Source organism: Rhinolophus sinicus, linkage group LG05 (assembly GCF_036562045.2).
Source record: "Rhinolophus sinicus isolate RSC01 linkage group LG05, ASM3656204v1, whole genome shotgun sequence".
Classification (NCBI taxonomy): domain Eukaryota; kingdom Metazoa; phylum Chordata; class Mammalia; order Chiroptera; family Rhinolophidae; genus Rhinolophus; species Rhinolophus sinicus.
Window position 1 is genome coordinate 93,750,950 of NC_133755.1, and position 22,381 is coordinate 93,773,330.

General features: G+C 44.0%; 1 protein-coding gene across 1 annotated transcript in view; it reads right to left on the reverse strand.

Annotated features, from left to right (window-relative positions):
• Positions 1-21,971, reverse strand: part of TNFRSF21 (TNF receptor superfamily member 21) — a 66,808-nt gene extending 44,837 nt beyond the window's left edge. The window contains exons 1-3 of the mRNA XM_019734754.2: positions 21,492-21,971; positions 2,680-3,331; positions 415-909 (exon numbers count right to left, since the gene is read on the reverse strand). Of these exons, the coding sequence (XP_019590313.2) occupies positions 415-909; positions 2,680-3,331; positions 21,492-21,578 (1,234 nt within the window). The 5' untranslated portion in view covers positions 21,579-21,971. The remainder of the gene's footprint in view (positions 1-414; positions 910-2,679; positions 3,332-21,491) is intronic.
• Between the last annotated feature and the right edge of the window lie 410 nt (positions 21,972-22,381).

The following is a 22,381-nucleotide window of genomic DNA, read 5'->3' on the forward strand; positions in this document are numbered from 1 at the left end:
ATGTAAAAGTGAGGGCCCCATCAGTCAGGAGACATGGAGTCAGTCCCATCTGTCCTGAACAAACAACTAGCCTGCGTCAAGGATGCAGCCAAACCTCTGAACTTGATCTCCTCGCTTATTAAATGACAAGGTTGAACCAAGTCCCTAAAGGTCTCTCTCAGGTCTCATTCTGAAACATTCTCCTTTAAATGTGCCAGGGGAGAAAAGGGCAGAGTGGTTATTCTCTCTGAATGCAGCACATCAAATGCTGACCACTTCGTTTTTCATGACACAGCCAGCTCAAATAGCACTTGGTATACAAAAGAGATTCAAGGAACTTTGCATTTCCCACTCCTTCAGTCCCTTCAGAGGGACAACAGGGACTAGGGAAGGAGAGGCAGGGGGTTCTGTAAGCACGGAGAAAAGAAAGCTTACCATGGCCATTGCAGTAGTAGACCCACTTCTCCCGGTTCTGGGTTGGGGTAACGGATTTCTTCAGCCCTGCCTTTTCCACAATGGCGCTGGGATCCTGCCGGGGCCCCTTTTTTAGAGTCCGTGAGCTTTTCCGGATACTACACACCACTATCACGACGAGCACCAGCAGCAGGAAAAGCACAATCATCCAGGGCAGATGCTCGTTGATGTCAAAATGCTTGTGTAGGTTCTGTCTGAGATGGCCCCTCTTGATGCTTTTGATGGGTGTGCTGGTCTTCTCGCCCCCCGTGGCCTCCATGGAGGGCAGCAGCTTCAGGATGTGTCTGTGGTGGGAGCCTTGCTGGTGGTTGACTACCTGCAGGTTTGGGAGGGTCTTATTCACACCTTCCTCCCACCTTGCTGAGCTTGTGTTGTCAGGGACTGTCCCTTCCTGGATGCCACTTGGTACCTTTGGTCTAACAGAGGCAGAAGAGTTGGATTCTGTTGAGTTCATGCCTAGAAAAAAGAGTAAGGAGGGGGGAAGAGCTTTTCTATATTTGGGGATCTACATATTCCCTCCTCTTCCTAGTCCTCTCCAAACCAGGCCAGATAATTAAAGAAGAGATGACCTTTGGCGCTTAAGAATAAATTATATTGCACATTTTCATAAAGACCTGAAAAACACCTTTATGTGGAAGGTAAAAACTAAGCTTAGGGGTGGTCGGTTGGCTCAGTTGGTTAAAGCGCGATGCTCGTAACACCAGGGTTGCTGGTTCGATCCCCACATGGGTCAGTGTGAGCTGCGCCCTCCACAACTAGATTGAAGACAATTGACTAGGAGCTGACAGGTCCTGGAAAAACACACTTTAAAAAAAAAAAAAAACAAAAAAAACTAAGCCTCGCAACTAAACTCATTCACTTCCTTGTGCCAAAACCAAGAGCATTCTCAGGGATCCAGCATCTGAACTCCACAGCAGCTTCTCCTGTGCTTCACATACGGAGCAAACACATGTATGTTCAGAGCTTTAACCAACTCTTAATTGTTCTGTCTATTCAGAGCACTAGTTTAAATTTCATTCCTTTGTCCAGTAATTCCTTTATTCCTCCACTTCCACCTTTTGACTATTTCATGATGCAATGGTAAAATTGAGACTATGACTAAGACAAAGAAAAGTGCTCAAACTCAAATTCACGTTTGACCAATGAACGGTTTGGTGAGACAGGTCAGTGAATAAAATAAGACAGGACAGAACTTTCTTAGGATCTTCAATTAATAGATAGATAAGATTTGGGCTGGCAGTTTAGTGGATTTCTTTCAGAGAAGTTTCCACAAGTTGTCTTCATTAACAAGTGTGAGAGCCAGAGATTTTGAGTCCCAAGAGACAGGACCCCACCTGTATCAGCCCTACCCCAGAGAAAACCTGGTCAGGTCATTTGAGCTCTCTAAGCCTGTTTCCTCATTTCAAAAGGGCGATTGTAAGAAGGCCCTCGTTATAGGATTATTATGGTCAAATATGATCACATTTGAAATTACACTAGAAAGCACAACTCAAGTTGGCTGTCATCTCATGAAAATTAAATTCAAACAAAAAAGGACTTGAAAATAAATACTAAATTGTATATTCTGCCTGAGGTTCAATATGAATTCTGAGGAAAATTGAGATACCTGATGAAAGGCATCAAGTTAAAATCATTCGAAAAAAATAAAATTATTATTTTCCAGATGTGAATGCTAGGTACCTTCAATGTGATACAAATTTGCCTGTCCTGAAGCTTCTAACTTTCTTTCTCCTTCTTTGCCCCACCTTGGGTCCAATATTCACTCATCCCTCCCTTCCAGATATCGTGGTATTTGCTCTCCTTCTTCCTCCTTCTGACCTTTTGGCTTTCTGCCCAGGATCAACTCCACATCGCACAACTTTTAATCTGGAAGGGACCTTAAACATCTAAATCATTCATTTATTGGACAAGTTTGAAACCAAGGCCAGAAGAAGTTCAGTGACTTATGTAAGGCCACACACTGTCCTTGTTTCACTCTGTTCTTATTTTCTAGCTTGATGTGACCTAGTTTTTAGATACCTGATGCCCCTAACTGCAAAACTTCTGAGTCTAAATATTTCTAAAACGTCCAAAGAAGCCAGATTTAATTAGCTACAAAATACAGGCCCTTTCATCAAGGGGTGACTTAAACAAAATGAAGAAAACATCCTTGGTACAAACTCACTGTTGGTATCTTCACTGGGCTCAAAGCCTTCCTCAAATAAATAACTCAGGAGCTTAAGTTACCTTTGGGAACATAAGTTGAGGAAGGGACTTCATGAGATTCCATGTGCTCAGGGCGTGAAAAGATGGTTGTGCCAGAGGAAGATGGGGCTGTACTGGAGAAGGACGGGAGTGTGCCACAGACGTTGTCTGCCTCCTTGGTGCCTGGCTTGATCACCACCAGGTTCTGACTCAGACAGTCTGTGTATGTTTTGCATTTCATCACACTAGAAGGCACATCAGAGAAGGTCCCCCGAGCACACTGCTTACACCGCACGTCCTCGTTCTCCGACCCTTTCTTCCGCACACCCCAACCCACAGGACACACCGTGTGGGGGACACAGGTACCATTAGACTGGAACATGCCACGTGGGCAAGTGCATTCTCGGTCAGTCAAGGCAGCACAAGGTAATTTCTCAACCATTAGTCGTGGGCATGGCTGACTACAGTCATGGCATTTCTCTATGCCATTCTCATGCCTGGTAAAAGTCCCCACCGGACACCTGCTACAGACACGCAGGCTTGTGTTGGTACAGTGCTCAGACACATAGGTTCCTGCCGGACACTTGTCACAGGTTAGCACCTGGCCGGTGGCACGGTCAACGTGGTGATATTTGCCGATGATAGTTGGGGCCTTCTGTTCTGGCTGAGCAGAGGTGGTGCTAAGGAATCCAAGCTGAAAGAAATAAAAGGGAATGGGGAAGGGACAAAAACAAAGACGTTATGTAAGAACAGCATGAAGAAAAGATGGAACACTCTACCACCACCATCATCCTTCCTAGTAGAGATCTGACCAGTACTGTGTCTTCCTAAGACTAGGTTGCAATACAATAGAAAGAGAGAAACAAAGACTCCGATTCCCTCCCAGGGCCTGACCTACTAGCGGTGAAGCTTTGGGTTCCTTGCCTGACCTTTGTCTCAGCCTCTTCTTCTTCCATCTGTAAAAGCTGACAATACCTCTCAATTGATTATAAACATCAACTGAAAATATCAATATGGAAGCACTCTATAACTCATATTAAAAATGCTATCTAGAAGTCAAACATCCGAATGCAAGAAGAAACTAACTTGCTGAACAGCTGTCTTTCTTTCCATGACCCAAATGTTAAGTTACCATTTCTTGATACCAGGACAAAGCAACTGAGAAGTAGGATGGCATATATTCAAGCTGCTACTTCCATAGCACCAGACTACCCGGTTGGTGTTAACTGATAAACATGGCATAGTTTTTTCAAATATTTCATCTTTGCAAAGCTATAAAGAGGGTGCCCCAAAAATGTAGACACATTTTTAAGAAAGGAAAAACTGTATTAAAATTGTAATACCCAATATATACCGATAACAAAAGAGGAACACAAGTCGCGTATATACATTTTTTGGCACCACCCCCCCCAGGTATTTTTCTGTTTGTTTTGGGCTTTTTGCAAAACAGAGGTAGGCCCTTGGCAATCTTAATGTGCTTTAAACAACAGAGTTGATGCTTTTAGATGCACAGCCTATTTGTTCAGCCTTTGAAGGCCATGGTCAATACAGCACGGACCTATAGCCACCTAGGAGCCCAAGCATAAAGCTGGTCTCAGCAAGGACTCAACAGGTGTTTAAATTTAATTTATAGAACAGAAACTTCACCCAGCTAGATGGAATTTTATACTAGCTTCCAGAAGGAAAACTTGGGGAAAGGGAAATTATATTTGCGGTACTAAATCCTGAGGTCTTTCTCAGCATGCGGCGGGGAGGAGGTAAGAATGAATATTAAAAGAGAGCTTTTCTGCATTAATGAAGATGGAGAGGTTCCAACAAGAAAGTTTTCACTGTATTCTACAAAATGGAGAAAGGTTATGTGCCAAGAAAATAATGGCTGCCTCAACTACCAGCTACCCAATAGGGTAAATTCCTTCGAAATTTGCCACTGTACCAGTAACTGAGAATAAAAAGAGAATTTTTTCAAAGTGGTCAGGGTTCCTGTCTCCTTAGTACCCTGAAATTTAACCCAAGAGTCAAATTTAACTATTTGAACCAAAAGTATCACTCTTGAAGTCCTTTACCCGGTCCCAGAGCTGCCTCCAGTTAAATGCCAACACTGAAAACAAATTTTCAGTTTATGAGACTATTCATCTTTTCTTTAATCTGAGATTTTTTAAAACAGGATTGTGGTTGATTTTCTTGGTAAGAACCTTAACTTCATCTTAGACTCTGAAGAAAATGAATCTGCTTGATAATAACAAATTCTGTAATAACTTCTCTTTTCACTTAGGGCTCCTTGTCTTTGCAAAATCAGCCCCAGTCATCGTCTTCCAGACACAGCAGATGCATCAGATTGAGGAAAGACAACTCATTACCATCTTGGGGAGCCCCAGTGCCATTTGGCAAGCACACGAAGACAAACCTTGTCCCAATCTCCCCGACGCTAAGGACCCAACCCAAGAGGTTGCAAAAGAGGCTCTGCTCTGTACTTCTCCAAGTTCAGGCGTGTCTAGTTTCTAAAAGCAAAAGCAGTCTTGGATAGCTGCAGTGTTCTGGAAGCTTGAAAGATGTATAAATAACCCAAATGGCAGGTTATTACACTTGTGCAAACTAACTGAAAGCCGAGAACAGAATGGACAATCTGGCCAGAGAGCAGTGGTCAGGGAAGATCACTGATGTGCTGTGGGATTTGAGTTTGGTCCCCTACCTGTGCAAGGAGGCTGGGCAGGCAGCCAGATACACACCCAGGGGGTGGCTCTGCAGAACGAGTGCACGGTGTGTGAGTCTGGGTGTCAGGTTGGGGTCGGCTTCCTATAGCTTCAGTTATTTCCCCAGAGTACACACTTCTAAATCTAAATCAGGTATGCTACTATGTAGGTTCTGCATTTGTCCCCTCCGATTACTGAATTACCAGAAGTCCCCCTAGCAGGACACAAAACCCACCTCCAAACCTCATCGAACCCACACATTTCCCCACTCATTAAGTGGATTTTTCAGTTCTTTGTTCATTTAGAATAACTGATCAAGTTTCTAATTAAAGCAAGGCTCAGGGGCTCTTTAAACCGCACCATACTAGGTAACCCATTTAAGACGATGTGCCTCTAAAACTGGACCATTAAATTACCTCATGCTACAGGAGGCAATTCCAGCTCCTAGAAACAGAGCTAACACACCACGGTGCCTCAGCAGTCTCACCTAGGCTGACCACTAGACATGAGAGTTGTGCAAAAACTAGACAGTATGAATGCATTGAATATTTATTGAAGACCTACTATGTGTGTACAAGGCACTGTACCATGGGCTGATGATAGAACCTTGCAAGCTCTGTTCCAACCCTTGCAGAGTATACTTTTTAAAGCAGGGCAGACAGAAACAACTAATTACATCAGTAATTACTTAATTAGAATTGAGGTGACTGCTGAGAAAGAGAAACAGAGTCCTGTGAGAGGGGGTTTTGGCAGCACTTCCTAGCTCAGGAATGTTAGAGCTGTGTCTTGAGGTACTTCTGAATGATGGAGGACAACTTACCTCTGGGCAGGGGAATGGAGGGGGATTAGGCAGAAGGAGCCCCAGAACAAAAGTCTGAAGCTGAAGGGATGTTAGTCAGCTCAGGAATTAAAAAGCGCATGTAGCTCTACACCTCAAGGTGCAGCACAGGCCATAGTTAATCGTGGAGAAGCTCTGCAATTTGATCCTAACCCAAAACACGATGAGAAGTCACTTTGTTTATATAGGAGGTTGGGGATAGGGGCTTATAATCACGTTTGTGAATAAAAAAAGTTGTCTGGCTGAGGGTGGAAGGTGAAAGTAGTGTCGGGGAGATCAGATGAGAAAACCCACTTAGACGACGAAAGCCAAGGTAGACTTGGGGGTGCCCTGGACTAGAGTGGAGGCCATAGAAAGAGGAGAAAGCAACAGATACGAGGTCAGATCAGCTGGATTTGGGGAATGATTACCTATGGAAGGAAAAGTAGGAAGAAGTCAATGGTTTTCAAACCAGACTCAAGAGACCACAAAACAAAACAAAGTTTTCAGGACTGTCCCAAGGGCTGGGAGGGTGTACCTCAGGTTCACGGGCAGGGACAGGAGGTAGGGATCCAAGCTCGCCATCTCTGCTTCAAACAGAGCTGCTGATTCACCAATTGACTAAGGGGTCTTCCACATACGAATTCATTAGGAGGAAGGGTTACTCCTAAATAAAGTTTGAAAATCACTGTACTAGTGGGACCTGTCTAAGAGCTCCTTCGATTCTAAAGTTCACGGCTACACCCATCTGAGCTACAAAGCTGGAGGAACTGTTCCCTGGGCTCTTCGTCCTCAATGAAACCCTGCTAAGAGGAAGAGGTGGCAATGTCCCTGTCCCTTAACAGAGACACAGGTGGCACCTGAGACATGTTATTTTCTTAAGGCCATTTAGTCAATTGAAGACTCGTGACCTAAAACGAGAGCTTTTTCCATTAGCCTGGTGGCAACCCTCTGGTTTCTAAGAAAATTAAAACAATGTAAAAATTATTCCCAAAGATGACTCTGGGGGTGAAGCAATGGGTAGTAGGGAGGAGGGGGACCACGTTCAAAAACAGTATTTAATAATGTTCCCTATAAAATGTAAACACAAATTTAGCTGATACTTAGAAGCTACTGTTAGGGAAAATACCTGAATCAAGGGACACGGTCATCGAAAAGTGCAAGAGAACAGGAGCCACAACACCCAAGGCTGAGTTCTACCTGATTAAGAGCCTTAATTCTCTCATTTGTAGAGGCAGAAAAATTAAATCAGAGGTTCCCCCAAAGACTCAGGCCTCAAGCACAGCATCAAAATTACCTGGGAAGCTTTTGAAAAAATTCACATTTTCAGTCCCATCGCCTGAGATCATGTGGGTCTGCAGTGGGGACAGGAATTTATTTTGTTTTGTTGTTGTTTTTAAGCTTTCCAAGCAATTCTGATGCCCAACCAACTTTTGGACCCACTGAACCAAGGCCTGACCCCTTTGGCTTGAATCTTTTCTGATTCTGAGAAACACTTTGGAGACAGCCCAGTTCCCCTATCAGAGCCCCTCCCGCCTCCCACCTCTTTGCCAACCTGGCACTTTTTGTTTGAATATTGTTCTTTTTTCATTATTGTTTTTAATAACAAAAACAAACATTCTTGTAATAATTCTAACAATTACAAAATAGAATAAAATGGTTTAGGTATCTGCTCAAATCCACCCATCCTCAGAGAAACTCATTTTGACGCACATCTTTCCAGACCCTTTTCTGAGCATTTACACGTAACGCATACACACATACTTTAAGTTGACTGTTTCGGTTGCTTTGGGTTTGATTTCATTTTCCATATCTAAAGTGGACCGGCCATACATACTGTCCTGTGATTTTATTTTGTTCATCTTCTAATACTGCACCACTGAACTCTTTTCGTGTCAAAACATAGAGACTACTTCATTCTTTATAGTGGTCAAGTTCTTTTCAACAGTATGGATATGCCTTAATTTAGACACTTCCTTCTGAGGACATGCAGATTGCCTGCTTGTTCATATTTCAGTGTATGCGTGCATTTTTCTATATTCCAGATTCCCCTCCTCCCCTTCCCACTCCCCGCCCCAGTTTCTCTTTTCTTTCTTTCTCATCCCAAATGACAGGTACAACCATGCTGCTCTGTCTTTTGAGACAGCTTTCTTCAAGGACAAAAGGAGTCTCCATACAACCCATAACTTGGAACCTGTCACTCCTCTTCTTCCCTACTAATATGACATAGTATTAATACGATATAGTATGAACATTAATACGATGTATGTATTTTCTGCCTGTGGGAGGAACAAACCTAAAGAAGAAAAACGAATACCTGGGCAAAGAGTTAGAAAACACAACACGTGTTCTTGTCCAGCCTCTGCCTTAAGATCAGTTGGACCTGGTTTTACTGCGGTTGTCAAGCTCCACCTTCGCCATGAAGCCTTTACAACATTTCCTAGACACCCAGATTCCAAGCAGATGAGCAAACTGTTCATCACATTTCCTGTTTCGGTTCGTCATTTTGGTACCTAATGACATATTGTCTTGTAATGTTTGTTGATGGCCTCATAAGTGTATGTGTTTATCTTCACATAATGATTGTAAGCAGTTCAAGGCGAGGGACAACCACGCAGATTGCACTTCCTCCCTTGCTCAACCACCTCAAAATGAAGAGCATCAAAATAAATAAAGCATCCTCTGAGCCACGGGTCAGCAAACTAAATCCTGCGTGCCACTTGTTCTTGCAAATAAGTTTTATTGGAACCCAGCCATTCATTTAGGTGTTACCTATATGGCTGCTTTCATGCGACAATGGCAGGGCTGGAGAGTTGCAAAAGAGACCATATGGCCCGCAAACTTAAGATATTTACTATATGACCCTTTTAGGAAACAAAAGTCTGCCAATACCTGCACTGATCAGTCAAAAGAAATACCAAAAAATGAAGGGATCCAGAGCTCCCTCACAGGAAGCCTCAAGCCTCTTCTAGAATCCATCAGTGGGTATTCAGTTCTTGGTTTTCTTTCCTGGCATCCACTCTCACTCCCACACCAAATCTGATAACTTTCATCCCTGCTTAAAACTCTCAACGGCTTTCCACATGACTTAGAATGAAATGCAAAAATCTTTCACACGAGACAGGACATCCTCTAAACGCCACCCCTGCCCCGCCCTCCCCTTTCCTCCTCGCTTAAATTGGGTTTCACTGTCTCCCCTCATTCCTTTTTGCTTTCCTATATCACTCCCATAATTTTATAGTCACACTAAATTTATCCATTTAGTGTGTCTTCCTCTGTGGACCACAAGCTCCGTGAGGGGAAGGATAGAGTCTGTTTTTACATACAGAGGCTACCCAAGCACTCAAGGACAATACCCAATTCAAGGCATACCTGACAAGTGTTTGTTGACTAAATGAATGAATGGATTTGCAGACTGTAAATAATTAGAAGCAGCAAAATAAAGTGTGGTGGGAGATGAGATTGTTGGAGATGAGCACAGATATAAAAGCAACTTCTGCGAGAAAACCAAAAGGCCTCCACCACATAGCCTCCATAACTCAGAGGCATAGCCGTCTGGCTCCTTTGGTGTAAGGGCAAATCACTCCCTTCACCTCCAAAGACCCTGATGATATCATTCTGTTTTAACAGAACCATAACGGGCTTATAAGAATTATGCTCAGCATGGTGTTTAAGATGACAAACAAATGTAATGAAGAATTTAAAACATCCCCCCTCCATTTTATTTTAAAAAAACCCACTAACTCAATGTTTAGAATTATAAGCAGTAGAATAAGATTGTTCTCCAGAAGTAACCTATGTTCCATCCTAGCTTAAACTTTAGTTATTTGGAAATGTTCATTGATTCAGGACACTTCTTTCACCAACAATAACGGATAAATGAGCAAACAGTGTACCATCCAAACTGTACAGGATGTAAGCACGCTATAAATATTTATTTGAGTGATTAAAAGGTAAAACCTAGGACAAAACAAATGTCACAGGCAGGAAGAGAGGGAGCTCTAAAATGGCCAGCTATAAGGGCTTCCAGGATCACTGCACTCACTGTGGTGACTCACATACCTGTCCTAGTGTCACTCACTTCTGCTTTAGGGCACAGAGATGGGCCTGACTGAAGATAAAAAGCAGCCAGTGCTAATACATGTCAGAACATTGATGCCAATTTGTCTTTTAACAATTCTTATACCATGACCTCATCCTTTAAACAAATGAGGAAAAAAAATTTCTTGCAGTTTACAAGTATAACATATTTATGTCATTCTTGTTTCTGACAAATTCCAAACATTTTTTAATAAAAAATGTTGAAACTGAATGTAGTGATAACCTTTTGTCTATTCATAACGGATGAGCAGGAAGGCTGCTTATGAGTTTAATATGGACAAAAATTTTAACGCTGCATAAAACTAGTATTTTAAGAGGAATCTCAGTTATGATGGATAGTATAACAAAGACAAGGCAACCAAGTGACTCCTGAGATGGTGACGATAAAACATGCTAACACATGATCAAAAGGCAAAAGCCAGGCAAAGCTAGACACCTCCAGAATTTCTGACCATTTTATTTTGAGCATCACATTAAATAAGTAACAGCAAGGCACTGACTACAGGGAATTCTCTAAGTTTGAAGGGAGAAAAAGAATGTATGAAGAGGAAAGCTCTAAAGGTAAAGCATCCACAAAGCACAAACAGAACTGTCCCCAGTTATGTTACATAAATTTGGTTGGCTCTTGCAATTCCTACTACCCTCTCTGATTTAGAGAGAGAGAGAGAGAGAGAGAGAGAGAGAGAGAGAAAAGTCGTCTGTTGCCAGGGCAAAAGGAGGACTGTTGTTAAAGCTGCAAATATAGAGAATGCCAAAGCGAGAATGTGCTGACTATAGGACTGGAAGGAGGCAAGCTTAGGAGACACCGGGAAAAGGGAAAAAAGGGCAAGACTTAATTAACCCACATGCTGTCTTCCCTGGAACCTGCAATGCAGAAAAAAGAGTGTGTACACTCAGCATTCAGTCCTTGGACCACAGAACTTCGTCTCCTCCCATCCACTGCAATTGCCATTTCTATTGGCGAAGACCCTCACCTACACGGAGAACCCATTTTATTAACTGACAGTGGTAAAAGTTTGGGGAAATATTCTTCTATGCTCACTAAGAATTTATAGAATCCTTATATGAAACCAAGGCAAAACTAACAACACCAGCCAGTGCAACAGCTCCAGCATGAAAGCATAAACAAAATATTTTAGCCTGGAGTACGCTGAGCAGACACAGTTCTACCTGGGGGAGCTGGGCAAGGGACTCAACCCTGTGTCTCTGTTTCCTCATTAGTATAACGGAGATAATAGTAACACCTACTCTCCTAAGAGGGTTTCAGAATTAATTTTTAATACGGATAAAGCGGATCGTACATGTGTGACACAAGTTAAGTGCTCCATAAATGTTAGTTATTTTAATTATCATCCTACTTATCATTTTACTATATTTTCGCGTCATTCCTTCGGGAATCTTTTAAAATTCCCCCAGTTAAAATGCCAATTTCCACTTCCTGAGAAATGTGTCAAAGACTCCAGATTTTAAAAAGCTGTAATCCGAAAACATACCCTTACTAGACTTGGAGCGTATTACAAAACAAAAAATTCAGACCGTACAACAATGGGGTAAAAGACAAACAAGGGAGCGTTTCAAAACTGATTTAAAATATAAACTTAGTGCACAGCAAATGAGAACACAGAAGAGAGGAGAGCGGATTTACTATGAAGTATACTTTAGACAAACGGGACAGAATTTAAGTAAGCGCTTTCCAGAGTGAGTTTCCCTGATCTAGTCCCACAAGACGTTAATGATCGTAAGGTCTACAACATGGGTGAACAAACTCTGGCCAGCGGCCTGCGTTTTTATGGCCCACAGCTAAGAATGGTTTTTACATTTTAAATAGTTGGGTGTGTGTGTGTGGGGGGGGATCAAAAGAAGGACAATATTTTTGTGACACACGAAAATTATTTGAAATTCAAATTTCAGTGTCCCTAAATCAAGTTTTATTGGCACAAAGCCACAGCCGTTCTTTTAGGTGTGGCTTAGGGCTGCTTTCAAGGTACTAGAAAGACTGAGTTGAGCAGTTTCCACAGAGACCACGTGGCCCACAAAGCCACAAATACTTACTTTGTAGCTCTTTACAGATAAAGTTTACCAATCCCTGGTCTAAAAGTTTAGGAAATGCTCCTGATTACAGCCCTCTCTTGGAGAGGCACAATTAATATTAGCCTCTTGATGGCTCCAAGAAGCCCTGCAAGAGGGCTGCAGAAAATGGTGACCTCATTGGACCCAGCATTTCCCAAACTTATTTGACCATGCGATCCTTTACTCACTGCAACATGTATCAACATCCTGCAGAAGACACTGATGTAGTTCTCACCACCAACATGGCGCTAAAGTCCAGAAAAGTCAACAAACCCAACATTAAAAAGATCAAATATAAAATGCAAAGTGATCACAATAGTTTATTTAGCCCATCTGTAAAGAGATCGATTCCTGACTATTAAAAACAAAATTAGCACCAACAACAAAGAAGATAGTCTCAGACACAAAAAGAAAATGGATTTAAGAATACTAACCTAAATTTTTGTGTTATTAAATATAATAATATTAAACGTAGAATGAAAAAGTATGAGCCATATACAGCTAATTTAAGCTTATAACCGAAAATGTAAAGAATCAATGCAAATGAGGTTAACAACAAATTCTCCTCAACTGTCAAGACAGAGGGCGACGGGAGAAATTGCAAAGGTTAAATGATGACATCCCTAGCAAATACTGGAATGCGGATTTGCACAAGCAAGGATGCTTACGTATCTACAGCAAAGCAGCATAAATAAATTAAAATGATGAGTTCCAATGCTGGCAGGCTTGTGGGATAGAATGCACATTTATTGGTTGCTGGTGGCACTCTGAAGGAACTGTCGTTCTATAGACAATCTAGAAATACGCAGCAAGAGCCATAGAAATGGTTCATTCATTTCCTGTGACCTCAAATCTTTGGGGGAGGCACCTCAAATACACCTCACTTTTGGGAACAATCCAAAAGGAAAAAGAGCAATTGGTTTGTACAGAGACAACTTAATTAGTGCTGCTTGCCTGCAGTGGGGGAAAAGCAATCCAAGCATCTGACCACAGTGGGATGGATCAACACACGTCCAACGGGAGGAGAGGCGGGTATTAAAAATGGCAGGCCTGAAGGCTTGAGCAGACATGAACCATGTGTACCTCAAACTTACTAATACACATCTAAACTTTGGGTTCCCCAATCCCACCCACTCCTCCCCCAGCATTCCCCTTCAAAGTAATCAGACCACCAAAGATTCAACCCAGGAACCAGGGCGTCAGCCTTGATGTCCGATTTCCTTTCACCCCACCTGTCCCCTCATATCTCACCATTAGTAAACTTTCCAGAATCTTTCAGATCTATCTGGTAATCACCCCACAACCATCATCTCTCCCCTGCCTACAGCAAAAGATCCCAGCAGGCCTCCTGCTTCTACACTTCCCCCTCTAATCCATTCTTCACAGAGCTGCCAGAGTGATCTTCAAAAAAATCTAAGTGAAGCCGCATTTATAACCCTTCTTCCCACTGTACTCAGAGTGATGTCCCGACACTTTCACACTTTTAAAGGTCTTGTACGACCTGGCCTCTGACTACCTCTTCAACCTCAATCCACACATCCTTTGCCCCTGTTCACTGAGCACCAGCAGCCATGGCCTTCTTTTTCTATTCTGTGAACATGAAGGCTCTTTCTTACCTCTGGGCCGTTTACATGCTGTTCCCTCTTACTGGCACACTTTTCCCTCCACTCTAAGAAAGCTTGTCCTTCTTACCCATCCCTCCTTCTGTCTTCCCTGATAAAGTATGAACTTCAAGAAGGAGGAACCATGAACAGCCTTTTACTATCATATACTCAATGTCTAGCAATGCCTGACATTTAAGACATGCGCCATAAAGATGTATTCAATATAAATGAAAAATAGAAATATATCTCTGTAAGGTAACAGAAATACCTACATAAAGAGAGGAAGACTACAAGCAAGTGTGCACACATTAGTTTTAACTACATGTAAATATGTGTACACTGTCAAAGAAATGAATTGGGAAGACACGTGCCCACTAGGTTCTCCTAGCCTGCCAACTAGCTTATGTCTAAACTGTTCTCTGTTAATAACTCAAATACCCTTGAATTGTAGCTCACAGTAGTGAGATATAGCTCAAGCTCCAACTGCCCTCTAACTTGTCTAGAGTGAAGAGTTAGTTTAGGGCAAGATCCTTCTGGAATTCATTCAACAATCATTTACTGCTTAACTACTATGTGTCATGGCATTGAGCCAGAAACACAAAGATGAATAGCACATTGTCTGTCGTCTTTGAGAAGTTGAAATGGAATAACAACATTAGCCCTGAGCATTCCAAATGAGGAAAGAAGCACACCCGAACCTTGAATGATTTGGTATTTTTCCTGGACCAGATTTTTAACCCAAGAGGAGAGAGAAGCCCTGGACTTCTAGAAGTAAAAGAGCAAGGAGTGAATAATAACCAATTAAGTTTTTCTGAGAACCTGTCACCATTTGCTTTTGGGTCCCCCTTCCCAACCATCCCACCTCTGCCTCTCTTAATCCTGATTAAGCTGACCTGGCCATACTAAGGAGGAAATCAGATAATGGCCTTGTCTCAGAGTTCCTTTGGGAGATCAGAATTCCAACCTCTTGCCCTGAACCAGTGATTAAATTTCCTCTCACCCTTTGCCTTTCTATAGTATCTACAATCTATGAAGAGATAGGTTTAAAAGCTTGCTTAGGAGAGCTGTACAAGGGAGTGTGATAAACCTCACACAGCCATGGAGTTAAACCAGTTTCTAAGAGACCTGAAATGAAAGTTAACAAAGGAAATACTAACAACAGATGATGCCAACCCATGCACTAATCCTATACAAATAATCAGATTGGCAGCAAAGAAAACCCTAAAAGGTCCTCAATTTCTCAGGATAAGTGAGGTGAAACTACATTGGTAAGCAGAACTCATGTCACACTGTTACTCACTAAGCAAATATTTTTCAAAATGACCCAAGGAGCAGGAAAGCAAAGTATCCATTCCCTATTTATAACATTTCAATTTGCAAGAGTATCTTTCCGTCTTAACCATGGCACCATTGCCCGTCAGAGTCACACCATAGGAAAATGCTTGCCAATGACTCCACGCCCTCTCCCTTTCAATCCACACACACACACACACACACACACACACACACACACACATACAGGTTGCTCTTAATTTATAATCAGCTGTTTTGGCTAAACTTCCAAGTGCCATAATGGAACAGAAGTGCTCATCGGATGGAAAGAGAATGTTCAACTCTCGGGTAAACTCATTCCCTTAACAGGAAACAAAATTCCAGTAAGTTAAGGTTATGCGTCCCCTACCCACAACTTGGCAAAAAGAGCAGTGTGCGTGAAGCCACAGTCGCTGAGATTTGAATCCTCTCTCTAGCAGTTGCCAATTTCTTGACCGTAACCTCTCTTGAGCCTCAGTCCTTAATCCACAAAATGGGGCTAAGGCTACTACCTCTTGGACGTGTAAGATTTACAGAGATCATTTGTAGAAGGTATGCAACACAATATCTATGATAAGTACTCAGTAAACAGGAGCTCATAATACCAATATCAAAGATTAATATTAACAGCCACTAATATCCCTCCCCTTTGCGTTCTCAGTGCTAAAGCCCTCTTGAAAGCATGGCTGCTCTCATTGGATTCCGGGACTCATGGACTCACTCCTCTCCTCTCTCCTAAATCCGTTGAACTCATGTTCCTCCTCCCAAAACAGATTTGCAAATGGTTCCAAGCAACTGAGCGAGCCACCAAGCAGTTCTGGCGGCAGAAATTATATGAAGATCAGATAATGAGCCTTGCAATGACTTAGCTTACTAAGTCCCCACTCCTGCTTTTGTTTAGAACATTCTTACACATAATTCAAATATGCTAAAGAAAAGATGGGGCTGTAGCTCAGTGCCTTAACAACCCACCCTGTCTGGGGTCCGTCTGAGTGCAACTTTCCCACCACTGCCAACATCTATCATCTCCAAGGCCAGGATGCTGACATGTTAAAAAAACAAAACCAAAAAAAATCCAGATAGCCAAAATCCAGGGAGGGTGAACCGTTCCTAGTGACCTTTAGCACCCCACAAGAAAAGTGAGATCACTACTGCTTTGAATCAACAGCTTAATAAAAGTGAGCCCCACCTCTCTACAGCCCCAAGTCCAGCACACACTCACAGACATCTGCCAGGTTCCTCCCGGGTTATAACCTCTGCCCAGCTCCTCTCCTCTTGGACTCAGGCTGGAAATGGGAAGTGGTAGGAAAGCCAGGTGGCAGGATTCAAGCCAACTTAGGATTCCTGTTTATTTTTGATATTTGACAAATACAAACACTGGGGAAAGGCCGGTATTTATTCATGATCTCGCCCCTATTCCTAAAGAATCAAAGCTCAGCAGTTGCTACTCCAGCAGCAACAACGCCCAGTATCCTGCTAATGCTAAATGGAGATTCAATTTTGGGCACCAAGTTGACTCCTAGTGAGGCTGCAGTTTTCATGTTGTCAAACAGACATACCTGTGCCTGGTGGTCCAGACTGAGTCTGCTCCAAATGGTCATCGAACACATCGGATAACCTGGGTTCTTCTTGCCACAGAAGAGAAGCACCTGAGTTTGCCAGGAAGTTGCTGGTGATCTGGCACCACCAGAATTTGTCAGGCATTGCAGTTTTCATGGTGAAAAGTCACTTAATTCATACTGGCCCCCCAAAAAGTCTGATGATGCATCTGACCATTTCCCGTTACCAAGAAAATAATTTAATAACAGTTACTTAAGCCAATTATAGTTCACACGCTTTATAAAGGGCCAGCTGAGTACAAAACCAATTTGCGACTTGCCTATGGCGTCTCCAAAGAGGCTTTACCTCTCATCTTCACGAACTGAGTCAAGTGTGAAGTTCAAGTGTGAGGTCTCTGCCTTCTAATCCACAATGCAGAAAGTACAGCCACCTGCTAGAGCCAGTCTAGTAGGTCACACCTACTTGCCCCTATACAATAAGGACATACTTGTAGAAAGGAGCCTTCTGCAAACTGTCCTGGAAAATATGGCATTAACTGTGCTTAGCGTATCCAGCTAGTTGATCAACTTTGCCCAAATTTAATCAAACTAACATGTAATTTAGTCAATTGTTAGATCTCTGCCTGTTTACTCTCGGGCTTTTTTTCTCAATTTAGGTTAGTATACATTCCATTACAAGGAATTTTTTTCTGGCTGGTTTAGTTTGCTTGTGTATTTTATTTACACCGGAGGTTTGTTTTTCTGTTCGTTTTAGACTGAACCTGAGGTAGATTCAGCCATATGCCTTTAGAAACTATTCAGATTAAAAAGTTTGATCCCATTCTATACATTTTGACAACAGGATGGGAGATTCCTGGGTTAAGTCAGAAAACCTGCATTCCAGTACAAGTCTGCATTCCCTAGTCTGCTGATTATGTCATTCTCCCTACCGAGGCTAATGTATCTTATTCTGAAACATGGAAGATTTTTCTTCCTCTGACTTTCAGATTAACAGCCAAAGTTACTTCAAGTAGTTGAAAGATTTTAACATCAACCACATTTCATGTATTGCTTTTAGTACATTCATCCACCAATTCTATAGGAGAGAATGAAAGCCAACCAGCACTACTGCTGGCCACGTACATTTTATATACCATATATAATACATTGTACCTGCGGGCGAGACCCAAATCCTAATTCATACCTGGGTTCCCACTGCCTAGGGCAGTGCTTCTCTCAGAGAAGGTGTTCAGTGTAGGCTAATTTTTTTTTCTCCCCTCCAGCTTTCCCACTCTAGGATTGTAGAGTTAAAGCATACAGAAATGAGAAAAGCTTTTTATATAATATCAGTTCTAATTTAAAGTTCTACTTAAACATGCCACCGCATCCATTCAGGACTTCAGCCCCCACCAGAACACTCTGTGCCTGCCTAATCAAACAGCCAAAGTCAAGTGCCAAGATACTAGATAATTAACTTCGATAAGGGAAAAACAGGAGGTGGTACTAAGTTAGACATCCAGTCTCAATGACAGAGACAAACACTAATATGTAGTGCATTCTAGGCCACCACACTTCTGAACAGACTCTTACAGCAAATGTCCCTCTATGTGGAATTCACAATACATGTAGAATAGCAGTTTTCAAAACTTCAGACCTCATTTCCTTATCAATTATGGCTCCCTTCTCTTCTGAAGACCCCACTGCCAACGTTCTACCTGTCCAGGCAAAGCAAGCTCCCTGAGGGCAAAAGACATCTCTGAGTGTGTCGTATGATACTGGATAAGCCCTTCCAGGTCATTCCTTAACACTGGCACAAACCTAAAGGTCTCATTTATCTTCCTTCCAGACTTTTGGCCTGGGACATGCAGTATTTTGTCTTTCGGTTTATGGTTTGCTTCCCAATACCATGCAGACACAATTCTTCAGAAGCAAGCAGCAAGAACACTTCCTGGCAAAGGCACTCGTGCAATTCTCATTTATATTCTGCAACAAATCAGACCGTCATTCTCCACTTTCCCCCAGTGTGCCTTCTCTGTTGTTCCATTTCATCATCTAGTAATTTGGAGTTGTGAAACAGGCGGTGTGGTTCAGGAGTGGGGGAAGCAGGAGCTGAGGAATCAGGCAGTCCTAGGTTCTAGCCCCAGTGCCGTCATTTGTGTGGCCCACGACAAACCAATGAAGTTTTTGCAGGCTCCATTTTCTCATCTGTAAAATGGAGCTAACACCATCTGCTTCACAGAGATGTTGAGAGTATATAAGCTACTATACAGAAAGCACCTGACATGTAATAAATAGAATCATACTATATGTCATATATACGTCAAGTATACCTGTATTAGTTTTTTTAAAGCTTATAGTAAGTTCTGTTTTATATAGCCTGTCGTGACAAGAAAAAGTGTCAAAAATATGACAACAAATATTGCCACATGATAAGGGAGATATTTGAAAGAGGAGTTAACTGAAAGCCATTATAAACAGCACATTTTATCAGGTTCATTATTCTTTAATCTAACTGCAACATATGGGTAGGTCACATACCTCTCCACCTCTCCCAGCAGCGTTCTGAGAAGCCTGACATATTTATCTGGGCTCCAGTACTTGGTGTCTGTCATTTTCACATGGCCAAGAATCCCAGCGGGATAAATAATCCTTAGGACCACGTCACAACATTATCACGTTATAGATTAACACCGCTCCTGACTGAGGATGGGAGCTTGCAGAGTCGGGATAGAGAAAGTAAAAGACATTGCCTCCCCATCCTGCTTGTTGCTACACCCTCTCAGTCACTCTTCAGGAAAATGGGTTCAACTATTCCATGAATTAAAGAGCCTTTCTAACAGAGTTAGCAGGAGACTAAGGACTCCTATTTTGGTTGACACCTTGAGATTGCTTCTAAGCGCTACTATATAATTCATTTTTTAAAGAGATAGCCAAATGCAAATTCTCAGGTGTTCAGTTACAAATCCAATGCACAGTTTTTACATAAACTGAGTTTAACGATTTAGGAAAAGGTGCTGGGCGCTTTCTCAGTTGGTTAAAGCAACCTACACTGCGATTACATCAAGGCCTCATGTAAAGCACCTATCTCACGCTGAAAGGTAAAATGAAGGAAACATCGCCCTGACTTAAGAGTTAATCTAGGAGTGGACTCCATGCGGAGCATAGTAATCAGATGTGTTGGGGAGATCTAGCAGGCATGAGGTGGGGTAGAGCAGTAGATCTAAGGCTGTGAGGAGGAAACTCAAGGATAGATCTAACTCCACTGATATTAGGGTTATTGTTGCATGGATTTAGATGGTTTCTCTCCACACCAAGACTGTCAATCCAAGTTCACTGCTCAAAGAGACCCCCTGCTGCTCACCATCCACACTTGTTTCAAGACTGCAAATCTTGGCTTTGCCATTACTACAAATGGACAGAAAAGAGAGAAGGGAGACTGGGATTCGCCTCATTAAAAATGCTCACAGCACCAAACTTTTCTTTAGTCTCTCTCTTCCCCTTAAAACACACACTCACACAGGGAACCAGAGTGTCTGTAGGATGAATTCCCAGGCCATAGCAACTGCAATGCCCTGGGATCTAAGCAGATCTTGGTTGGCCAGGCATTAAACCCTTTCCAGGAAGGAGACAGCAAGCCTGCCTTTCCCTTACACAACCCTGCCAAGAAAACAGACTCTTGTTTTTTGTTCTTATTTGGTTTTTAGCTGAGAATCTCCATCTTCCCTGGAGAGATGAAAAGATAGGAATGGGAAGCTTATGGTGACTCTGGGGTTTGATCTCAAAGAGATTTTCTTCCACCTAACTCACCCCTCCTTCTAACATTCAGGAAGAAGGGGAAGGGATCTAGGGAAGTTGGGGATAAGTTTTGGATCAAGGGTGGTTTCAGGCTTTGACCAGGTAAGTGATAAAGGACTACTTATACGGCAAATCTTTGGGCTGAATGCAGTTTATGGAAACTGACCCTCCCTGCAGGGTCACCTGCCTGGCCACAGGTAAAGGAGGGATAGATAAGACGAGAAAATTCGTCTTCCTTTATGCAGATCTCTCTCCCCCTGCCCCCACTCAAGTGCCAGCGCTCTGGCTGGCTGGGGGCCGACGCTCTGGAGGCGCCTGAGAGTGGGACCTAGGGTTCTTTTTTTTTGGCGTGCAGAAACTGGGATCCACCCGAGCCAAGGAGCAGAGATAGGGGAGGAGCGGCTTGCGCCCTGCTAGGTAATGCAAGGCGCGGGTGCACCCGGCGGTCTCCTGTGTCCGGCGCGCACCGGTACCACTCTTTCGCTCTGCGGTAGCATCCAGACATGACACTGCAGCTGCAACAAAGCGGCGGCCGCGGCCATCCCTCGGCGCCGCACATCGCAGCTCCGGCCCCACACTACACGGAGGGGGCAGTGGCCAGTGCCTGGGGAGGGGGAGATGGGTAGGAGCACCAGGGGGGCGAGGAGAGGAAAAAGCCCTGAAATGCGCAGGAAGCCCGGCGGCCACCTCCTCCAACGCAGCAAGGGAAACAATTCGCCTTCATTCCCGAGTCCCAGCTGAGCCCTGCGGCTCCCCCAAATGACCGGTAGGAGCCCTCCAGTGTGTTGCCTTCCCTTACTAGCCCACTAACCCAGCCCGCGCGACCCCGCGCCTCCCGCAACCCGGGCCCGGGGACCCGCCCAGCTCCGGGAGAGCCGCGCCTGCAGCTCCCACCCGGCCGCCGCCCGCGGTACCCCCGAGCGCTCACCAGGAGGAGGGAAACCGCGATCATCGTGGTTCTGGCGATGCGGCTGCAGGAGGCGAGGGCGGTGCTGCCGCTCGCAGAGGTCCCCATAGCTGAGCCTGAGGCTCGCAGGGGCGCCGGGAGCGCGTGGCTCTCGGGCAGCTGGAATCAGCGGCTGCTTCTGCCCAGCGCCGCATCCACCGCCGCCTTCCCGGCCGGGAGCCCATCTACCTCCAACATCCCATATGCACTGCGGCAGCAAGGCAGCCGGGCAAAGGAGGAAGGTGGCGACGAAAGCTCTGGAGTTTCTCAGCACCTGCCCAGCGGAGCGGCCGCTCCGGCGGGGAGAGGCAGCGGCGGCTGCAACCCGCGCCTCCCCATGCTCTCCTCCGACAACGGCTGCGGAGAACTAGGGAGGAGGGCTGGGAGCGGGAGAGCAGAGGAACAACTTCCCATAGCGAAGCCTCCAGCCACTGCCAACCTCCCTCCTCCGCTGACCAGACTGGCCGGCGAGGGACTAAGTCGGTGGCCGCCGGGCGTGGGGACACACGTGGTGGCGCCGAAGGGGCGGGGAATCGGCCCTTTGTGATGTCACCCGGGAAGAGGCCGCGCTCTTTGTGCGATCTGAAATGGGAAGGCGTTCCAGGAGGACCGAGGAGGGAGAGGGTGCCCCTCGGCGTTCACTGAGGGAATTGCAGCTGCTTATTGACCCAAGGAAAGCGCAGCGAAAGCATGCACGCCCCCACCCAAATTTACTTTTTTTCTAGGATGATTCTAAGTAAATTATTTCTGCGATAGACGCCTTTCTATTGTTTCCGACTCAGTGATTAAAAACAGCCAACGGCCATGGAGCACTTAGGTCGCCTGCGTGCCGAAAGGAGACCAGTGAGTTTGTTCTCAAACTTGGCGGCATT